At 40.3% G+C, this 24,058-nt stretch overlaps 1 protein-coding gene across 4 annotated transcripts in view; it reads left to right on the plus strand.

Annotated features, from left to right (window-relative positions):
- Positions 1 to 343: 343 nt before the first annotated feature.
- The window catches only part of PDGFD (platelet derived growth factor D), a 149,342-nt gene continuing 125,627 nt past the window's right edge, over positions 344 to 24,058 (plus strand). For all 4 annotated transcript variants that reach the window (XM_032680863.1, XM_032680865.1, XM_032680864.1 and 1 more), the window contains exon 1: positions 344 to 832. In XM_032680863.1, coding sequence (XP_032536754.1) covers positions 703 to 832 — 130 coding nt within the window. In that variant the 5' untranslated portion in view covers positions 344 to 702. The remainder of the gene's footprint in view (positions 833 to 24,058) is intronic.

A 24,058-nucleotide genomic window follows, 5' to 3' on the forward strand; every position in this document is an offset into this window, starting at 1 on the left:
CCAGGGGCTGTCGGGGAGCCCCTGGCACACGGCTCCCACCGCACCCACCCGCCGGGAACCCGGCGTTCCCACCACCCCTCCTGCCACTCTTTGGCCGGAGCGAGGACGGCGTGGCCGGTAGCTCAGGGAGGGCCTGGGCACCGCTCCCGCCCCCTTCCCCAGGGCCGCCTCTCCCCAGCCCCCCCGGCCCCCGGCGCGGAGTGCGGGGCTCCCGCCGCTCCAGACCCCGGCGGCGGCTCCTGCCGGGCGGAGCGGGGCTGGGCGGTGCGAGGCGGCGGGCGCAGCCCGGCAGCGGCAGCTCCCGCCTGACACTGGGGCACGGCCGTGCGGGCCGAGGGGAGGGGGCGGCGGACCCGGCCCGACCGCTCCGCACCTCCGCCGAGTTTGGCCGGCCCAGAAGGGCAGCCAAAAGTTCAGCATGCAGGAAGTTTGGAGGCAGCTCGGAGAGTAGCGCGTCGGCGGCGACTGCTGCTTCCCGTGCTGTGGGGTTTTGCTTTTTTTTTGCGGGGATTGTGCCATTCCCCCTCCGCCCCTCCACCCCCCACCCCCATCCCCCCCCCGCATACAACTCCCCCAAACACACAAGCAACCCGCAACAACCAAAAAGTCCGGCAAGAGGGAGAGAACACGAGCGAGGGAAGAACCCTCGGCGGGAGAGCCCGTTTCTTCGCAGAGACACGGTCCCGCTCGCAGCTGGTCCCAATGCAACTGCTCATCCTCCTCCTGCTCTACGCCGTCGTCTGTGCGAACTTTTGCAGCCGTCAGGGCACCACCGCCCCTGCCCAGAGCGGATCTATAAAAGCCCTGCGGGCCTCCAACATCAGGCGAGATGGTAAGTGTCTTGCTGCTTTATTTGTTCCCAAGGGCTGCATTTGTGGGGGGAGCCCTGAGCGAACCTCTAGGCTGCTGTTCTGTCCCGGGAACGGGGACCACATCCCCAGGGGAGGACGGGGGTCTGTCTGAGTGGAAGTCCCGTCCCCGAGGGGTCAGCCGGGGCCATGGGGGTCAGTCCCTGAAGTCTGGTCCCTGGAGACTGGTCAGGGAGCGTGTGGCCAGGTGGCAGGAGGGACGTGTGGACTGAGAGGGCGGCTCTGTCCGGCGACTGAACCTCCGGGCGGTCCCAAACTTCTCAGGGCAACTTCGAGGAGGTCTCCTGGGAGTCGGCGGTGCCGTCAGCGTCCCCTCCGGGCTGCGGCCGGCACCCCGCTCCTGACAACCATCGGGCCCGTGTCCCCCGTGTGACTGTGATGTGCCGACGGTGGGGGCAATGCCGGGCAAGCGGCGGGTTTGTGGCGGGGCTGTGGGTGGTGAGCGAAGCCGTCTCCTCAGGGCTTCTTGTGGGAAGCGGAGCTCCTCTCCTCCCCACCCCCCCCCCCGGAACCATCGCCGCGTTTGGCTCCTGTGAGGGCTGTCGAGGTGCCGCCCTCCAGGTGGGAGACTGCCTCGACTGGAGGGTCCCAGGGCTCAGGGTTCCCCTGGGTCTGCTGGGCAAGCAATGCCTCGCCGGAACTGGCCTCGTCCCTTGTGATGCCCAGGGATGGTGAGCACCCTGCAGCGCGGCCGGGGGTTCTCGGATACTGCCCGCTCGGTAGGAAGGGTGGTGTCAGCTGGCGTATCCGAACTCTGGTGGTGTTCCCGCCACTGCCAGCGGAGGATGCCCTGGACAGCCGAGATGCTGCCGAGGGTCCGCAGCACGGCTGAGTGGGACTCAGGTGCCTCCAGTGAAAGGGCAGCGTGGCCTCGTGCTGTGGCCCCATGGTGAATGAACGGGGAGGCTGCATAAAAATAGCACTGCTGAGAATCAGCTCTGGAATCCACACCTTTCGCTTTGGGAAGAGTGATGAACCTCTCACTGGGAAGCAGCCTGTTGTGTTCCAGCCTCACGTGGACCTGCTTTTGCACATTGCTGTGTGCCTTCTTACACAGTGAAATGCAAGATTTTGTCCCTGAAAATGAACAGAGTTAAGTTCAGTCTTCAAGTTAACATCTTTCAGTTGACAGAATTATATTTTCTTATAAACCCTTTTCAAAAACCCAGTCACTTGACATTTCCAAGACTGTACTCTGTATTTACCAGTGTTTGTTTTCCAGCATGTATACAATGCATGCAATGGGTATACAGTTGATTTAGGATGATGTCTTTGTTTCAACTTTGGAACCATATTGAACCTAATAATCTTTTGTATGCTTTTCTAACCACTGAAAGAAGACATAGTGAAGGTGGACAGTTTTTTTTTCTTAGAATTGAGATACTGAGTCAAGAAACAAGACAGAATTGCAGTTCATTCTGTTACAGAAGTCCAGTTAAATCTCATTAAAAAAGTAATAAAAGCATATATGTGTTATTTCTGTTTCATCCTTTAAAACTATTATGTACCTTATCAAGCTTCATGACTTGTAAGCCTGCCATCTTAAACTTTGTAGAAGAACTGGGACCATCTCTGAACTAAACTGAGCAAGTTTCCATTCAATTCAAACTTCAAACAAACTTCTTTATAGAAAACTGCAGTGATTTACTTAAAACATCAAAATGTGTTTTACTCTGATCTCCTCTGTGTAGTCAATGAAGAAATCATTAACCCCTAATATAAATAAAGTTTTCATCTTAATGGCAGTGTAACAGGTGTTTTACTCTTCAGAGGTCTTCCTATGGTGAAGTTGCTTCTTGGAGTGATGAAGAGAACAAGCTTCTGAAATGATTAGTTAGTTGGTCTCTTCCTAGTTGTGATCATTTAATGTTATGATTAGGCTTTACACCTTTAAAATTATCTGAGACAACGTGTAGTAGGTGAACTTCATGTGTACCAGGTGGACTAATACTGGGGCTGCTGGCAGATCTATATGTAATTATGTACTGCCTTTCATCTTTTCTGAGTCACGTGCTAGTGAGTCCTACAGCCTACAGAGGTAGTGAAACATGCCCATGCTGAAGTCAGACACCTCTACAACTCTTTACTGGATAGCCATTTACTGAGGAGGGTAACAGACTTTTAGTCAGACCACATACAGCCCCTATCATACCTTGCTCTCTCTCTGTGCTTGGGAATCTGCTTGATTTTTCTTTGTGAAGACTTTGTATTCTGGTGTGGCCAGTGGAGCTGGGCATCAGGTTACAACATCCAAAGCAGATCAACTGCTTATCCCCCTGATTTTACTCAAATGAACGAAACTCTTGCTCGAGTTTCTTGATTAAAGGTCTGTATTTGTGCAGCCAAAGGTTATGAGTGGTATTCCAAATGTTGCATGCATGTGATGAGCTCACAAGCCATGTTTAGACCATGGTTGGCTGTAGGCCACTAAAAGTATTTCTGTCTTTCTGAAGTGGTGTTTTTGCGTTGTTTTGGTCTGAAGCAATGATATGGAATAGCATTAAAGGCATGTCAGTTGCATCGCTGAGTGAGATGGTATTTTTTGCTTTGTAAATATTTGCAGACATGACAATACAGAATAGGATCTAGGAGCGCACAATACACTGGGGATAAATATGTTCCAATAGTCTTTCTCAAAGCACATAGAAAGGATAAAAAGTAATTTAATAATATATCCTGGGTTGATGATCATGATTATTATGTTGTGAAATTAAAAGAGATACTGAAGAGGAAGCAAGGCCTGTTCAGCTTTTTAAAAAACATATCTTGGCAAGTCCAAGACCACCTACACTTTTTATTAAAAAAGAAAACAATCCTTTGGATTTTATTTTTCTGTTATTTCCAAGCAGGATAAACTAGTGAGACTGCATACATGGAGCTTTAATATGGAGGCTTGGACTTACTTTCAGCCAAAGTAAACCTTTGCACTCTGCGCGATTTGATATTGTCTTTCTTCTTTCAGACTAAAAGAGGTTGGCCTATTTGTCATTGCTCTTACTTAAGACTGCTGATAAGAAATCTGTAGATGAGGGCAGCACATACAAAAAGTGCCATTTAATGGCTACCAAACCTAACCAGACTGTAATTTCTGCTGAAGATATTAAGAATATAAATAACTTGCTTACAAGACATCCTCTTGTCCCAGTGGAAGGACGGGCATTGATGACTCAGCAGTCCAGCGTAGCACTAATCAATTTTTTTAAGTGTCCTGGAAATGCCAGCAACACTTATAGCACAAGTAGTGATATTCACTTAAAGTGTTTATTTATGCTGTTAAGTCCTTTGAAGTTCATCGGACTAACAAACAGAGAGGTCTTCCAGATGCTTCCATTTTTCTCTTTTGACTCATTTTCCCGGTTTGCAGTATGCAGGTAAATACCATATAATTACAAGAAGTCTTATATTTTGTTTCTCCTGTTTTGGTTGTTTATGTATACTTGGAGATGAAAAGTGGGAGATAAAAAGTACTTATTTACTCTATAATGTCTAACTGAAACGTCATTTGCTCTTTTTTATCTGTTATTGAACAAACATTCACTTAGTCTAGGAAAGTATTCCTAGTCCATATCTTCAGACTAAGCATCACTATATGTATTTTAAACTTTAAACTCAAAAGTTTAAAGGAAAAGCAGACCAAACCAGACAGCATAGTGTCAAATCATTTCAGTATGTAAACAACTGAAAGCCATGGAATCAGTATCTTCTGATGTGGGTTTGAAACCATAACATCAGATGACTCAAGATAAGACTCTGTACTGTTGTGGTTTTCATTAGGAACAAAAAAAAAAATAAAAAAGGAATTTCCAAAGTTTGATTTGCTTGTGCACCACCAAAATACAAAGAAAAATCGTGCTTTATAATTCTGGGAAACTGCCAACAGTTTTTGGCTCTTTCATGACCAGTACAAATGGATGTGTGCCATTAACTCTATCCTCTTCTTCCCTGCATTGGCCTGTACCTAATCATGAGGAAAAGTATTTGGTGATTTAGGCAGTATTCTCTCACCAAATAGGTGTTAGGAGTCTGATCTTGGGAGAAGATACAATTGTGTTGTTTTCTGGGTTTTGTTTGTTTTGTTGTTTTTTTTTTTTTTTTAGATTAAGTGTGGAACTAGTTGATATTAAACATCCCTCCAATCCAAGACGTTCTATGATTCTATAATTTCATGATACTGGGAGAAATTCTTTACTGTGAGGGTGGTGAGGCACTGGCACAGGTTACCCAGAGAGGCCTGCTCAAGGCCAGGTTGGATGGGGCTCTGAGAACCTGGTGTAGTGGAAGGTGTCCCTGGTCATGGCAGGGGAGTTGGAACTAAAGGATCTTTAAGGTCCCTTTCAAACCAGACTATTCCATGATTCTATGGTTTTGTGTTTTCATGTTTCCATGATTCTATGAAATGTCTCTGGTATTACTAGTGATATAGAAACCTCGGGTTTGGAACGCACTTATTGAGTTCTTTTATAATAGGCTTGTATACATTTTTTAAAGGACTCTAGTAACATAAAATTGTGTCAACTGTAAAATGGATAGAATAAATTTGGTTTTATAGGCTTTATATCCCCAATTTTGTAGATTTTGTATAAAAATGTGTATTTTAGGCTTCATCAGTTATTTTTAAAAAAGCCTTAATAATTTCCCTGTAGTAATACACTTTGGTCTACAACTGTTTAATTGTTGATGTCTCTTATCTATATAATTAACAGTTTGGACTGAAGTATCAGAGAATATTGCATGAGAATTCCAACCCCGACTCAGCAGCAAGAAGCATGTAGGAATTCTCTAAAGGAGCGTTTTATCAGACAGATGTATATCATACGGTGAAAGTCACTATAAACTCCCCGGCCAGTCTCTCAAAATGTCGTGGGTATTTTTTGGTGTGGTGGTATTTTTGTTTAGTTGATTGGTTGGTTTTTTGTTTGGTTTGGTTTTTGTTTTTGTTTTTTTTTGTTTATTTTGTTTTGTTGTTGTTTTCTTTTATGTATTTGTATAAAGTGGAATTAGGCCAGCTAATTCTTAAAAGGTTTGAAGAAAAAACTTGATAACAGTATTGCTTTGACTTGTAGAAACTGAACAATGCTGAAATTTCTAAAATAATGTGGAGGTTTTTCCCACCGTGATCTCACAGAGATGTGTTTTATAAAACATCTAGGAATAGGCATAAATAGAAAACTCATGGGGACTCAGGGCAATAACATTCATCATATGCTTAACTTTGAGCATCTTCCTAATTCCATTAAAATCAAGGGGCACAGTCGTACAGGATGGTATAATAAGAAAGCTTGAACAGCTTATATATAAGTGAGGTGATGTTGAGTAAAGCTAACTATATTTTATAATGAACCAAGTGTACCACTATTTACAAAATTAGGAATCATAGAATCATTTGGAAAAGACCTCCAAGATCATTGAGTCCAACTGTTTACCCAGCACTCCCAAATCTGCCACTAAATCATGACCCAGAGTGCCTTATCTACACGTCTTTTAAATACCTCCAAAGGGTCGTGACTCAATCACATCTCTGGGCAGCCTCTTTCAATGCCTGACAATCCTTCCAGTGAAGAAATGTTTCTTCCATCTTAACCTCCCATGGCGCAACTTGAGATCTTTTGCTCTGGTCCTCTCACTTGTTACCTGGGAGAAGAGACCAACCCCCACCTCACTAAAAGCTTCTTTCAGATGGAGAGTGATAAGGTCCCCCCTGAGCCTCCTTTTCTCCAGGCTAAACAGCCCCAGCTTCCTCAGCTTCCTCATCAGACTTGTGCTTCCCCAGCTCTGTCTCCCTTCTTTGGACACGCTCCACCACCTCAATATCTTTCTTGTAGTGGGGGCCCAAAACTGAACACAGGATTTGAGGTGCAACCTCACCAGTGCCTATTATAGGGGGACAATCACTACCCTGGTCCTGCTGGCCACACTATTGCTGATACAGGTCAGGATGTGCAGCACTTGGCGCTTTGCCTTGTTTAACCTCATACGATGGCCATTAGCCCATCAATCCAGCCTGTGCAGATCCCTCAGTAGAGCCTTCCTGCCCTCCAGCAGATCAACACTCCTGCCCAACTTGGTGTTATCTGGAAACTGACAGAGGGTGCACTCAGTCCTCTCGTCTGTGTTGTTGATAAAGATATTAAACAGGACTGGCCCCAAAATCGATCTCTGAGGAATCCCACTTGTGACTGGCTGCCTACTGGAGGTAACTCTATTCACCACCACTCTCTCAGCCCAGCCATCAAGCCATTTTTTCATCCAGCAAACAATGCACCCTTCCAAGACATAAGCATCCAGTTTCTGCAGGAGAATACTGTGAGAAACGGTGCCAAATGCTTTACTAAAGTCCAGGAAGATAACATGCACAGCCTTTCTGTCATCCAGTCAGTGGGTTACCTTGTCACAAAAGGAGACCAAGTTGGTCAATCAAGACCTGCCTTTCAAAAAGCCATGCTGGCTGAGCCTGATGGCCTGGTTGTCATGCATATTCTGTATGATAGCACTCAAGATGATCTGTTCCATGACTTTCCCTGGTACCAAGGTCAAGATGACAGGCCTATATTTCCCTGGATCCTCCTTCTGTCCATTCTTGTAGCTGGGCATCACATTTGCTAAACAAATGTTTCTGGGTTTGCCAGCATTTCTGGTAAATGATGGAAAGTGTCCAGATGAGCTCTTCTGCTAAGTCCTTCAGGAGCCTTGGTTAGATCCCATCCAGCCCCACAGACTTGTATCTAAGTGGTGTAGCAGGTCACTGACCATTTCCCCTTGGACTGTGGGGGCTTCATTCTGCTCCCTGTCCCTGTCTTGCAGTACAGGAGGCTGGATACCTGCAGAACAACTGGTCTTACTATTAAAGACTGAGGCAAAGAAGTACCTCAGCCTTTTCCACAACCTTTGTTGTTATGTTTTTGTCAACGGTATTTATCAAATATTCTATTAAACTTAAAATGAAAAAAGTGTATATATCATAGGCATGAATATTTTTGTATATGCCTTTGCAGAATAAATGTAATTTGTATCTTTAACATATTATCTACTATGGCATAATAGATATGCACATATAAGTTACATAAATTAAAGGACAGAAGCACAAGGAAGTGAGATTAAGTACACTTGATACAATTGGTTCCAAATTAGCATTCAAATCATAAAAATATTGTACCTAGGGATTATTTTTTTAGAATACAAACCCTCCCCCCCCTCCACTCCAGGTTTAATGTAAGTTTTTGAAGTCCTAGTTGAACAATGAAGTGTCAGACAAATATTTGATGCTAACTATTCTGGGTAATTAAGATCCTTTTTACATGATGTTGGCAGCTATGTAATTTATGGAATTTGGGTTGAAAGCAGCAGTTATGTTTGAAAATGGTTGTTAATTTTGCTAGTCGAAGTTCTGAAAGTTATTAAAATTTTTATTAAGTAAAAAGGAAATTATTAGAAAAAGGTTTATACAAGGCAGAAATTCTTTGAACAAAATAATATAGAAATTCACTACACTATATTTCTGTCACTCCTTCTTTAGATTGGGTGTAAATACTATGTAAAAGGAACATATGCACAAAACGTGTATTATTTGTACAGCAAGAAACTCCTTTTGTGAGCTGTAAATTAGAAGGACAGAGTGGCTTTCTTTTCATGCCTCTAATAATACTGTATGTACAAAAGATGCAGCAGGAGTTTATGTGTTTTATGTTCCAGTCTTTTCCTGTGGATAGTCTTGATAATATTAAAATATATCTGCAGCAAATTACAGACCGATCTCTTCAAGAACAAATAAAATATCCTACAGGACTGGCTCTGAACATAGGAAAAGTAGGCCTCTGCATGCTATATCATAGTCCCAAAGGCCTCAAAATACCATCTCCTTGTTGTCTCTAGAGCAATAATGGCGACATACAGAGATGACTTCCAACCTTAACTATTCCACAGTGGCACCTACTACAGCTGAGAGGAGGATGATGATGGGTGGAATACATCAATTTTAAGAAACAGTGGTTGCCTTCCCCATCTCTTACATCCTACTCTCCCTCTTTCCCACTCTCACCCCTTTTCCTATGCACAAGAGTAGCAGGAACAAGAAGTCTGGTTCTCTCACATCTCTGGGCCCAGCTTGTCGCTTCTCCTTGCCTTTATCCTCCATTTCTTGTGTAGCAGCCTTGTGTTTTACCTACCCAGCTGAGAAAACTTGAGTTACCTGTCAGTGTTTGTAGTATGATCCCAACCATAGAGAAGGGCGGTCTTCCCTGTCTTTTTCTGTCTTTTGTGCAGCTCCAGGGATTTGACACAAGGATATTAAAGGAGTCCTAAGAAATACCATGAAAGCTCTGTGTTGCCTTTCTTTGTAGTAGGAATTTGTCCTCTATTGCAGCAAAATTTAGTAGTAATCTTTTAGTTGATTCAAGTTGTATTTAATAATTGCCTCCAAAAATTCTGCTGTATTTGTAAGGTTGATTACGTTATACCACATTTTGGATAAAAGGGACCACTTATATCACTGCTTCTCGTGAGGATCTCCTGGCTAAAACACTGGATTGTGTTAGGTTGTTTGGCCCTTTGTTTCGAATCAATTTCCTGTTTACAAAGCTAAGGAAATAGCCTGTTTACACTGTCAAACTGGTGATACTTTCTTTTGGGAGTTTGGGTTTGGCTCTAATATTTTTGGTAGTGAATGAATCCTACATGATCTTGAGCTTCCTATTGTATTTGAGTAATCTTCAGTTTCATGCTTCCTTTTTGATCTGTGTCCCACACTGTGAAGGCCAACATCCCATGTTTCTGCTTTGGCAGTTAGAGCTCTGCATATTTGGAGACTGTGCAGGAGGACACATTTTACCTTCTGTTCAAACTTCTTGCCAATGTATTTTAGCCCTGCTGTGCCTTGGGACTTGATAGGGTTAAGACTCTGTAAAAATATTTATTAAACACTAAGTCCATGAAAAACTTGAAAAATAACCACCTTGACCTTTGTTGCAATACAGTCAATGACAAAGCTTCCATCAGTGCTTATTGCAGAAAGGTCTGGCTCACAGTTCACATGAATTAATATAGGACAAAAGAAAATGCCTCAGAATTCAGTGATGAGTTTGTTATAGAATCTGAGTCTGTTTAAATTGAAAAAAACTCTAAGATCAACCATTATACCAACACAGCTAAGCCCACCACTAAACCATGTCTCTTAGTGTCACATCTACACACCTTTTAAATACTTTCTGGACTGGTGACTCAACCACTTCCCTAGGTAGCCAGTTTCAGCGCTTGACAATCTTTTCAGTGAAGAAATTTTTCCTAATATCCAGTGTAAACCTCACTTGAGGCCATTTGCTCTTGACCTATTACTTGTTACTTGGGAGGAGAGACTGATACCCAACTCGGTACAACCTCCAATCAGATAGTTGTAGAGAGCAATAAGATCTCCCTGAGCCTCCTTTTCTCCAGGCTAAACACTCCCAGCTCCCTGTATTGCTTCTCATAAGACTTGTGCTCCAGACTCTTCCCCACCTTCATTGCTCTTTGGATGTGCCTCAGCACCTCAGTTTCTTTCTTGTAGTGAGGGGCTTATGCATGTAAGATTTACAATGCTTACAGTTAAGATATTCAGCTAGCATCTATACACTGAAAAAACCCAAATCAAATCCTTTGCACAGACAGAGATGAAGGGGTAAGGGTAACTGATGCAGTTACAGATTGTGTAGCAAAAATACAGAACAAAGCTTTGTGCACTCAAATGTCCAGTTGCTTTTTCTCCTGTACTGACTACCTTATGTGTCATCCACAGGATATCCTACAAGTGGCTTCAGCTGCAATACATTTCTAAATAAGACTGTAAGGAAACCTGTCAGTATTTTTCAGTGTCTTGTATTGTTTCTGTTTGTTTTTTAGTTTTAAAGAGGCTGCAAGTGTAATATGTGTGGGTTTCTGTTACTGTTTCTTCTTGGATCAGTTGCAAAAGATTTTTTTCATAGTTGAATGTATTTCTAATCTGATGTGACTCACAAAAATAAAGGAACCAGACTGGTTAGAGAGAAGGAATAAAAATAGGTACACAGAATGTTGGTCACCAGAAGTACTGTGGAATCTGGAAACCCTTTATGCACTGTTGTGCTTGAAAGATAAATTCTTCTCTTTAGCAAACCAGTGACAGTCGTGCTGCATGAGAACAGCAAGTAGGTGGTGATAATGCCTGGAGATTTTTTGTGGAGTGGACCATCACAGCTTCTTAATTGTGATATCACAGCAGGGATAATCACAAATAGGAATGATTTCACTAACAGATCCAGATGTCAGTTAAAAGGGTTTAAGACCTCCTTGCTGAAGCCTACAGAGAATTTGCTGCTTTGAAATTGATATAAAACCCCAAAGTTATGGCGCTGTTTTTGTGGATCAGGTTGTAGACCTGTTCCCTTGCTCCATCAGTCACCTTCAGATTGCTTTGTTAGGTTGTTGAATGTTTGGCGGTTGGCATAGGAGGATGCTGGTTTGCTTCACTGCTGTCCATACGGTGTGACCTGGCATTTCCAAACTGTCCGTCATGCATGTATTGTTGTTTTTCTAATAGGATGGCTTTGTAGTTGGAGAAGGGGAAAGATACTCTTTGCTTCTTTCATCCTCCTAAAGGAAGAGAACAGTTCTTCACCTGGATAGGCTTGGTTTTATTTTTGTTTGGAAATAATACTTGTCACCCAGAAGAGCTTAATGATATGGTATGCATTTCTCACTGATTCCCGTAATTAGATGCTGGAAAGTTAAACTCTTAAGTAAAATATAAAATTATTTCATCATATAGTAATGATCTGGCTACTCGTAGTATGTATGTGCTCTGCCGTTACATAAATAGCATATGCAAACATTTGAACCTCCGGAGTCAGTTCTCTGACAGTGTACACTACTATGTTTACAGTATACTCAGGGTGTCTTGAGTGGTGCCTCTGAGAAATGGGTGCAGTGACAACCCCACCTTTGCAGCATCGTTGAGTAATGCCAAGGTGTCTTGGGTCTGCCTTTGGACCTGCATGGCACAGCCAGGTTTTGGTGTTACATCCCTATCTCCGTGCATACAACCAGCTGCCCAAAAGATGACAAGAAATGAATAATTCTGTTGGCCACATGACATCATAGAAACAAGCATCACTCCAGAAACAGACTTTTTTGCACCACAGAGGAACCTCATGCCATACTCTAGCATACCTCTGAGGACTGATCCTGTACCTGTGTTGTTCCCACAGTGGAAAGCAGAGGAGGATGAGAAGTGGATTTGTGACTGTTCAGCCTGCTCTTTCCCCACTCTAATAACTGGTCACAGCCTTGCTGGGCAATGTTCATTCATTTGACAACATTTTTCTGCAGACAGTATCACTCTATGGTGATACTTTTTGTTCCACTGTAGGGGTTGAGCCCTGGCAGCTTGAAGAGGCAGAAGTGCCACCCGCAGCCGCCATTACACGAGGGCAAAGACTGGAGATCCTTACCAGGGTGCAGCCATCCTTAAAATGGTGTGCCCTTGCTATCTGTACTGTCTCACCTCCTGTCTACTTTCCTGCTCAGAGTTTTTGCCAGCACTGTTTTTGCAGACTGAGAGTTATGTGACATACTGAGGTACAATAACAGGGTACCTGGATATCTAGTTTTGGGGAACAAAGAATCATACAAAATGACAGTGTGATGTCCTGTATAGAAATCAAGTACCTTGTTTCTCACATGCTTGCCTGAAAATAGCTTCAGTGGCATGGGAGTTAAATAGCAGTCTCCTTGCCAAAGACAGCACAGAACAAAACAGGGAAAGCTATTATTCCTGATTTTGTTACTTTGCACTTTTGTTCCCTGGGTTTGGTTTCATCTAGTGCATAAGGATATAGAGGAAGGGCATGAAGAAAGAAATCATAATGACTTGATCTGTCAGTTCAGTTTATTTTTTTGAAGAATGACTTTAAAGGCTTTTTTATCAATATGCACAGGATATTTTTCAAGGCTTGCATGTGCACTCTTTTATTTTTGTACAGGGATCTTGTCGCAGGATTTGTCTCCACTGACTATGACATTTCCTGATGCTGCTGCTATTTTTTGTGCCATCACCAATGCTTGCAGGACCTAAAGTTAAACCTTGTCAGGCAGATTACTTTTAAAGCTTACCTTAGGCAAGCCATTAGCCTCAAATCGATTAAGGAAAAAAAGTGTCACCTGTTTTTCTTATCAAAAGTGAGTCAGAATGTATTTCTATATGTGCTTTTGCAATGAAGTGATCGAAAATTTAAGTACATGTCATTGTAGTTTTGACAATGAATTTCTAGCATTTCATTTTCAAAAAGGCCTTCAAAGGTATTTGGCCAAACCAGAACTGAGCTGCCTTGTTTCTTTTTAGGGAGATAGCTAGCCTAGTCACCTAATGCAACTTCTGTTTCCCTTCTGTTTCCATGGGTAGGAGACAGGAATTTCCTTTGGTTATTTATTATAAATTAGTATTGTAGATTTTTCTCTGTGGCTAAAGCAAAGCCTGAACTTAAGAGACAAACCACCATGAACTCCACAGGATTGTCGTTTTGCTGGCTTGATATTCTTGCCAGTTTAAAATTACATAAAATTACCAGATAAAATAGAGGATCCAATGCCAGCATGTGAAACCAGGCAGTTCTCAAAATTGCTTTTGACAGAGGCTCCTTCACGTGCATCAGCAGCTGGCACAGCTTTTCACAGAGTGAGGGAGACTGTTGAAAGAGCTGACTAGAAGAAACCCAGAGAGCTCCCACTAGGGACTTGGCTGAACCTCTATAAGAAAGCTACATATGGCGTGCAAGATACTCTGTGCTTGCTTACGATGGATACTAACAAAGAGTTATTACCCATAACGATTGCTGAATAATTTCGCATGGAATGTCCAATTTTTTTCTACACATATGCATCATTTTTCTGTTAAAAAGCTGGTAAATTTTGACTTTGGCTGTCACCTCGGGTCCAGAAGAAGAAAACTGAGAATAGACTGGCAATACTGGAAGCTGAAGATTTCTGGTACATGTCAAATACTATATTCAAAACAAATCACTGTCCTCCCAAAATTTTTACTAAATATATACTCTTAAAATAAGGCAAGGAAAGCAACCAGAAAGAAAGGAAGCATCAGAGACATTTTCATTTCAGTTCTTGCCAGGCCAAAAAAAAAAAAAAAGAAGTGTAGTCAGATCACTAAATATGTGGCATATGGGTTTAACCTGAAATACACTTTTAGAAAGAAATTCAAAATCACATTAGGCACAAAGTTGAATTGACTACAAAGCCCTGTTAAATGTACAAAATAAAACAGAATGAATAATGGTATCTTTCATTTTGTTAGATTCATTGTAAGGCCTGACATAGCAGGACTAAAGGGTAAAATCATGCATATTCAGCCAGGTGCATTACGAGCCATGTACTGAGTGCCAGAGGGAAAATGGGCTGCCCTGCCTCACTTTCCCAATTAATCTTCCCTCGGGCGTACCAACACAGGCGTATCATCTAGATAATGAGTAAGGCAGAGAGGCTTGAAGGAGTTGGGCTGTGTGCAAGACTTCTCCTTACTCCCTGCTGAACTAAGTGCTCCATGTCTTGCTGGTGAATGTGGAAGGGCATCCCTTTGTTTCAGTGTGCACTGTACAGGGCTCCCTGCTGCCTTCTCCCCTGTGGCTGAAGAACAGAAGTCACAGCTTAGCTCTGTGTCAGCAAGCAATCTGATATATTTCCGGATTTGTCTTTCTACATCTCCTCCATTCTGCATCTCTTGCTAAGAAAATGATGTCCCTGCTTATTGCAGTGTGGTTGGAGTAGATGACCTTTAAAAGTCCCTTCCAACCCAAACTATTTTTGATTATATGATTCTGTGAAAAACAAGTGATGTGTTCAGTCTCCGTATTCCCCACTGAGCTGCGTGGCAGAGACAGTCCACGTGCATCTCATGTGAGGTGCATATATATTTTCAGCATTTTTTGTCAATGCATGCCATTTTCACTTCCCGCAGAAGATGGACACTGTGTGTAGATCCTGTCTTCACTTTGTTCCCAGACTGGGAACAGTGCAATTTTAAAGATTGTGGGATTGTGTTCAATTTGTACAAAAGTGATTTACTGTAACTGTGACCTTATTAGTGTAGTGTGATTTCAGCTGCTGTTCACCTCTTACTAATGACTGGTAAATAAAATGCTAACCTATTCTACAGTTTCTGTGTTGCAAAAGTTCAGGTATTCAGATAACTTAATTAGCACTGGTTTCCCCAGTACACTGATTAGTTGCTCAAATCTGACAATTTTTAGATATCTTTGCTGAAAGCAATCCAACTGTAATGAAGCTGTTAGTGCCACTGTGGTTTAACTGAGGTCTGTCTTTCCAGTATTAACTGGTATCTTTACATTCATAATCTGTGCATCCATACTGGACTTTTAGTAGAGAAGGGAAGAAATAGAACTGGTTAAACCATGTATAAAACAATCATGGCTTTTCTCCCTTGTGTTGACAGAAGAGAAAGGAATATTACAGAAAACATAATGTGTTCATGTGTGCCTTCCTCTAGGTCCTGTATGCAGAGGAGGAAGAATTGAGAGAATACGATATCTAGCACTGTGTCTCAAATCCATCAGGATCACTCAGTCCAAACTGGGACAGCAGCTGATGCTGTCTAATTTTAAGTATGTAAACTATGAATTACTCTTTTACAAGCTTTATTTTCCTTCAGTGGTTACTGTCTCTGTCCCTATGATTATTCTGGCAACTTCTAAATTAAAATATGGATACACCTTAGACAGCTCCTCATGAAGTAGTCCTCTGCTGCAGGGTTTTTCAGGCTTGAATTCATCATGCCACTGTTATGTGGAAGTCTTAGGGATTCTTTGGAGTTTTCTGGTTTCTAGCTCTCTCAAGGATCTAGTTTTGAGACCTTAACTTTATTCTGTAACCTTTTCCCACAATCTGTTGTGCTAAGAGAGGTAGTTCCTGTGCCTGTGTGTCTAGCAGCTAGTCTGTCTATGGAAAGGTAATCAAATGCAGTATTGCTTAATTCTGTTGTAAATATCTGTTTTCGTAGAGCTTTCTAAAGATAATATACAGCCTCTAGGTTGTAACACTTGTGTTTCATTCCTTTGGCCTTCCCTGCAATAATAATTACATAATCCTTTTCTATTTGCCTCTGTTTTGCGAAGAATTCCTGCTATGGACCATATGACATTACCAGCCAGTGAGAAGGTTCCTATGTCACTTATAGTTAGGATTTCTCTCCAATAAATACAAAATTTTATGAATTCATTTAGTTCCACTATCCCTGGTAGTATGCATGGATCTAAGCTGGGACCTAACTCCAGATTCAGGTATCTAAATGACACTTTTTTGTTAACAGGCCCTACAACCTCTTATATAAAATCTACCCAGAATTTTTATTGTTCCAATAGACATTGAAAAGCAGGTTGTGCTTTTTTGCCTCTACAGTTTTGGAGATATCTGGACGTAAAACTTTTATACTACAGTAATAAATCAGTTGTTCTCTGCTATAATGTTGTTTTATATTTCAATGAAAATCTTTCCGATCCTATGCTGTTTTGAAGAACTGATGTCATGTCATGTCATATGATCTTAAATGAATAACATTGTGAAGCTCTATTTACTTTTTCGTATTGTTTACATCTATTGCATTGCAAATTGATTGCTGGTGGAGCTGCTATGTTCTGGAGACTATTCTGCACAAATCTTCGTGAAATCTGCAAGTTTTTCTTTACGATTAAATATAAATATATTTTTCTTAAATATAGGGCTCAATTGTATAATAAAACCATTATTAATAAAAATGTATGCTATCTAGTTTGAAAAAGAAACCCATTTGAAATCATGACAGCATATTTGAAGATGTGAGCAAAATATAATACTTTGCAAGATATAACACGTGGTATTGCATAACTGCAAAATGCTCTTTCATTGTGATATGTCAAGTTCTATTACTTGAAATGTTGCTGTTTTCTTAATTATGTGTGGAATTGAAGAACTGTTTTTATCTCTTGAGGTCAGGAAAAGTTTTGCAACCATAACACAGTAGAATGCAGTTCATTAAATATCAGTATTGTCTATATTTACAGTAGATTGAATACTGGTGTTAGGATTTTTTTTCCAAAATCTGCGATCTTCAATTACCACTCTACAAAAATTTTGCTTTCTTTATATCTGGTTTCAATTTAGCTGACAATTGTAGGGTGAATATTTGTTTCTCATTTTGTTTAGTTCATTCAGAATTGAGAAAGCAGTTTGAGCTTACAAAAGCCCCCAAACCAAACAGACCACAAACAGAACAATTGGTTTTCTGTTTCAGTCCATAAGTAAAAAAGCAACTACAAATGTATGAAGTCAGCAATGCAGAGAAAAATCTGTCAAAATACAAGTAGGAACACACTTGAACAAATGCTTTCAAAAAGGTTTACATTTTCACTTCATTTTATTTTGAAGCCCATGAATCATTTCAGAATTATGGCTGCTGCTGTGTTAATACAAATAACAGGACTTCATTAATAGACAGTATTTACTTTTGTTACTAAGTCTAACTTGAATGCAAAACATGTTATGGGCCTTCTTTTTCTGATACTTTCAACACAAGGTAATTCTTTTTAACTAAGAGCTGGGATATACACATTTTAATTGAATTCTGATTTCTATCCAAATACAGCTTTATGAAAATCTTAGGCAAAACAATAATTTTCATTATTATGAGTATGTTCTCTGAAACCTTAAAAATTATAAAATTCAGGCTGCACAATATATGTATGGTGAGCCAAGGTACCTCTAAATATTATTAGACATAGCCAATCTTCCTAGGGAGCAGAAAGAATTACTTGATCTTGTGCTGAGTTATATTTAGTTGTGGACAGTGCATTCTTGATGGTTGTGTCTTTAAATATTCTTTCTAACCAAGCAATCCTGAAAAGTAAAAATGAAAATTTAGATTAAAATTAGAGATACAAAGCTACGTTTCCTACCAGTACTGGTATCTTTAGATCCGAGCTGAAACCTCAAATGTGATTGAGTCTATCTGCCCAGCTCCATGGTAGATTAAAAAATAGGTAATGAAGTCAGTAACTTTGTCTCAGGTCCTGGCTGCAGGCCTTTGAAAAGTGTATATGTGTACATATGTAGATACATCTGTATGTATGTGTTGGTTTGCCTTGTGCTTTGCTTATACATTTACACTTAGATTCAGTCTGCATTACTGCTTAAATTAGGCTAAAATGCAACTGGTAGAGAAAAAAAGTTCATTTTAAAAAAACTTTGGTGGTTTAAAAAATGGGGCATCTTGTTAAAGCTTCCCTTATAATTGAGGGGGAGAGAACCGTTCATCCCATTTGTTTTAGATGTCCATCTTCAGGTGGGATGAACTACTTGCTGCATGTGTCTTCTTTCTACACTCAATACAGAGCAAGTCTAGGGCAAGTAGGTCACTAGCACAGCAAGCTCACAGAAGTACCTAAAAATATTCCAGTTTTTATTACTGTCTGAGAAATGTAAGTTGGATCTTCTTGATCTCTTCAAAATGCTACATCTTTAGGATAAGATTAAAGATTTCTTTAGAGTGATGAGCAATGGCATTATACTAGGTATTTCTGACTAGCAAGTTATAACAGTCCATCACTGGGAATGTGAGCTTCAAGAATAAACGTTCACTACCACTGCTTTTGGGATAAAATGTGGAGGGCTGACAGTATCACTGGAGTAAGAGCAGGTTTAGGATTAGATTCGGCTTCTTTTTTTTTTTTTTCAGGATCACAGGCAGTTATTAAATAGATTTAGACCAGCATATACTTGACAAGATCTTATGTTAGCAATTTTTTGTATGTACAGAGGTCAACTGGGATTAATACGTGTCACCTCTGCCAGCTGTTTTAGACCTCATAAGGGCATTAGGTTCTGACTCATGGAGAATGAATTTGTCAGAGGATTCTGTCAGGGTCTGAAATCACTGCTTGCAAGGAAGGAGCTCTCAGCGAGTTGAAGGTACATAGTCACAAAAGTTGAGCCAGAGGTTGCTGCAGAGTTGCAAATACTGGAGGGAAAAGGGATTGATTGAATGCTGACTCCCAAACTGCAAAGAACATCATAAATCCTGTTGTAGTAATGTACTTAGGAAGATACTTTGCATGTGGGCTGGTTGCATGAACATGTAAGTACAAAATGAATTTACATTTTTTGAGCCCATTACTTCTCTACCTTCTGAATCTTTTCAGTTGTGTTGTCTCACTGCTCAATTCACTTTCCCTCTCTTCCCTCATCCTGACCAAACCCACTCAGGCATGATGGTGCCTGAGAGATCTGTGCTTGCAGCTCTCCTCACTGGAGCAGCAGTAGCGCATGTAGTCATTGACTCCTGTACATCTGTGTAGTGGGAGATACTTGGTGGCTGTCTACCACTCACATGTTGTAAGATACTGTTTTTCCTTGTTGATCAGCAGATATAAAAGCAAAGAAAAAAAATCCCAAATATATTTAGAATTTGTTTTAGCCTTTTCTCGCTTAAAATAATAGTATCTAAACAGAGATATAAAATCTCTAAATCTTACTGTGTTAAGGCTTAAGCTTTATGTAATATATTGAACTCAAATAAAATATAGTTCTTTGTACAGCAATAAGGCTTCATACCTTATTGGTAGGCTGTGCTGTGGAATGTGAGCTGCATTCAAAACTTTTCCCAGTGTTAAGGCATACAGTAACATTCTCCCTTTGGATTGCCTGCTAAACAGTGAGGATGAGGCTCCTCTGCTTCCCTGCTCCAAGGGAGGCATTAATACAGTCTCTCTTCTCTCCATTTTCCTGCTAGTCTTCAGAAAGCTAACAACTGAAATACCTTTGAGGCTTTTTCTCAATTTAGCCAACAGGTTCAACAGTTATTAGTGAAACTCACAAATGGGAATACAGGCATAGAGCAAATCCACACTGTTGATGTTATTGAGTGCTTAAGCGTTAAAAAATAGATTTTGTGTATACGTAGAAGTCCATTTATGGATACATTACAGCATGAAATCAGGCCTCAGTGCTGCCTAAGCTCTCATCTCACAGGAGCGTGGGATAAAGCTAGCAGTGACTTCAACGGGAATAGAGTATTGGGAGCTTTCAGAAATCCCCATCCAGTCATATTTTTATTTCTCAGAGAGTTATGAGTATTTCAGATACTAGAATTTAAACACATAAAGGAAGAAAGTCAGTTGTAGACAGTAGGGAATTTCTTTTCTTGAAAAAGAAGAGAAAATCAGTGTCACTTGAAAATGATAATTGTCAAAAGAAATTAATGAAAGCAAGAGTCCAGAGAGATTCTGTGCCATTATGAATGAACATAAGGTTTGTGTATCTAAACTTACCAGTAAGGGTAGTTAATGTATAATTGCTATCTGAAAGTATAACATATACATAACATTATAGATGACAGATTTCATGTGAGAAGTAGAGAGATAAATCACATTTTGGATATTAGACTGAAATGTATATCTTGTTAGGAACACCATGAGTCTATAACGTTTGTTTAGCATTGTGCAATGGCTCTGGAGCTAAAACAGTTGCAACCAGAAATTGAGTGTTTTCTGGACATCCAGATACTGTTTCTGGTTCACACATACTGAATTTACAACACAACTAAAACTTCATAGCTCAGCATGCCTCATTTCTTCCTTTTCAAGAAAAGATTCCAGCCAATTCTTGTCCATCCCCTTACATTGTTTTCTTTCAACTACTGGTATTAAAAAAAATTATTTGCAAACTCGGGCATTTGTCCACACAAATAACTTGTAGTTTAATTGGTATAACTATTAATCTGTTGTCTGTCAAAGTTAAGCTTGGAAAGCTGATACAGCAAAAATCCAAACCTGAGGAAATACAGACATGTCCAGTGAGGACTTTAGGTGTTGCTTCTTTGTCTTATGACAGTGAGACTTCTTTTATTTGGTTAAACAAACTGCACAAAAAAAAAAAGGTATATATGTCTAAAAGCTAGTAAATAGAAATGCAGAAATGAGAGGGTATATGAATGGCACAGTATAAAAAAGCTAAGATGGGATTCTTCCTTTGACTCTCTTTGGAAATAGATGATGGAACCCAAGTTAAATGAAAAACAGTATTTCTGTAGAGGTCTTTTAGGGATTTATTTACTGAATAAATTCCCTTGCAAAAGTTCAACTCGTAGAAGACCTGATTCTGAATATTTCTAAAGGGCATTTGATTGCATCTAATGCAAGACAAATGGTTTAATAAGTTTTGAGCAATGCTAAGACACTTCTGGATTTGACCATATGACCTGGAAGATAATGACATTACTACTTTTGTTTCCAAAGTGCAGTACTTGACCCTGAATGAAATTGAATGGAAATTATCATTAAATTGAGTGAATGTTTATAGGGCTATGAATCCAAATAGAATTAAAAAAAAAATAAATCTATGAACCAGAAGATGTTTTCTTTTGTTATCTAATACTACAGAACTCCTTATGCCTATTGTAGTTTTAAGTTGCCCTCTGAGGAACTTGGCACTAGTACTATCAGAAGAGAGATATCAGACTGAATGACTGATTTGACCCGTTTCAACAGAGTTCCTTCTTGGCTCCTATTATTGAGCTTAGATTAAACAGAAAAGCAAAGGCAGATGTGTATAATATGTTGGAGATAATGATTTAGAGAAGCCGTGGCTGGTTTTCGTCTCTTCTGGTTATTACCTGTTAACACACTGAAAAAACTGACTTGGATGTGATCAGAACCAAAGGAACTCAGCATCAGTACTCTCTTGACTGAATAGCTGTTCACTTGGGGAATGGTTGGTTCGGAATGAAGGAATTAAATAGAATAATAGCATTTTGTATCTGAATTTTAGTCTGCACATTGAAGGCTTTCAACACAAATTAAAAGTACAGCTAAGGTCATCCTTTCTCTTCCTGCAGCTCTCCATCTTTTTGCTTAACATTTTCATGAGGTTCACTACTGTTAAATGGCTTTTTTTTCTTAAAAAAAGCCATCCTAGCTGTCTTGATCTTAAAAATGTGGAGAGTTGTGGCTCACATATAACAACAAATATAATAGTGTTTAATCCTGGGAGTAGATTATTCCATGTCTCTTATGTTTTGCAAGCCTATGGTCTTTCTACTCTAAGCTGTAGTCCACTTTCAGGGTCTTTTTACCTTATGACTGGAGTCTTCTCATCTTGATTGCCGTCTCCCGTTCTTCGACTAAACTATTTCTGTCCTTCATTTCCCTGTGTACCTCATTCCCCTTTCTAGCCTTCAGTAGGGGTAAGTACTGCCTCACGCTACCCACAGGTTGTCCTTCACTTCTCACACGTTCTTTATTATGCTACATTCTGCTAATTCAGCATTTTTCTGGGGTCTGAATCTTTGCCTGTTAACAAAGCTGTGTCTCTCTTCCTGCTAGGCAATATTCCTAATGTAATTTCCTTCTCTTCACATTTTCTATAAAATCTTTTGCTAGAAGTCACGTATTTTATTCAGTGTAAATATGCTGGTACTTCACCTTTGTCCTTTTTTAGCTTACACTGCATCTGGAAGGGTTGCCTCACTCCAATTCTCTGTATAAAGGTCAAGTGAACGCCATCTTAAAAATAGTATATTCTGTGCTACTGCTGGTGCTACTTAGGGGCTGTAACCCCGAAGTTGCTGCTTAGCAACCTTCCTATTACTCTGACCGTGATTTGGGTATGCCAAGTTTATGTCTGTTTGCTCCCAGATGAACTCTCTCCTCTGTCTTGGGTGTTTCTCTTTCTTTGAAATTAACACCTTGGTGTATTTATAGAAAATGATCATGTTGCATATTGATAAACTGACCCTTGTTAATGGGAAGATATTTTGTTTCCTATTCTATTCTGGAATGCAGAACTAGCATGCTGGTCTCCGGTTTTAGCACATGAACACTATACTGCTGTAGAAGCAGGAGGCAGTGTATTAAGAGTGGTTGCAGACTAATAGAGATGACATATGAATTAGGTTTTGGGTGCTGTGCTATTAAAATGCTTTTCTGAATGACAATAAGTAGAAATGAATCAGCAAAGATTGGTTTCTTAAGGGTTTTCAGTCTTTATGATGAGAGCCAGTATGAATTTCCTCATACTTGATAGGGGTCCTCCCATTCTGCTGCCTTTTCCTGACCCAGTGTCGTTACCAGAGTCCCTTTTTCTAGCTATCCTCCTGTTTTGTCTTAACTTGTAGTAATATTATGTCTTGCAATGTCTCTTCCTATCTCACATTGGTTCCAATTAACTTGAAGGTTAAAAATCCAGTAGTAGGTATTGACAAGGAGGCATGTAGACTTAATGTGCTTACATGGGTAACCAGCTCTGAAACTCTGCATGCAAATGTGCAGACTCATATAGCATCCCTTTGGATATTGAATGTTGTTGTGCACACTTCAATCAAAGTATAATTATCAAATTTTATCTCACCAAGTGCAAGTCTTGCATGCTTAAAAATACTAAGATAGGTTGATGAAAGTTGTATATGAATAATGAGTTTTTGTGGAAATAGTTTAAAGGCTGGTCTCATCCCTGGACTATCTCTGTCTGTTTACCACAGTTCTTTGTGGAAAGTAGAGATAATGTTAATATTCTTGAAATATCAGGCATATACAACCTGTTGAGGAGGTTAAGTGTCAGAGCTCTAAAGCTTTGCACCTCTGAGATTTTCTGTTTGCTTAAGTGGAAGAAAGTCAACAAGACAATTTGACTCTCATGATTTACTGGGTATTAAATACTTAGGAGAATTTTCCATTGGAGTGTGTCCTTGTTTTCAAGAGGTTTTTTTGGCCCTGAATCAAGACAACACTCAAGCACATACTTCCCATCCCATTGACTTCAATAGTATTAAGCTTCTTTGCGCCTATGGGTGTACCTTGTAAACAAAGGTCTGATTGCAAAAGTTATGTGAATCAGTTGCCTAAAGGTGAGAATCTACTTCCACGATGCACTGTCAAATCCTCATGCTTAGGAGATCACAGAGTGTGCTACTATGTGCCACCAACTAGAACTAAGGGAGCTCTCAGCAAAAGTTTCATGTCACTTCAGGGTGAAATGTGACCAATATTTGCATTTTTTTCAGAATAACCTAATATATGTGGTATTATTATTACTTGTTTTGTTTTTGGTTTTGATTTGTTTGGGTTTTTTTCTGTCAGGAAAGGCATTGTGTTTTAAGAATGAGTAAGGTTAACATAAACAGTACAATAAAA

Source organism: Chiroxiphia lanceolata, chromosome 2, assembly GCF_009829145.1.
Source record: "Chiroxiphia lanceolata isolate bChiLan1 chromosome 2, bChiLan1.pri, whole genome shotgun sequence".
Lineage (NCBI taxonomy): Eukaryota > Metazoa > Chordata > Aves > Passeriformes > Pipridae > Chiroxiphia > Chiroxiphia lanceolata.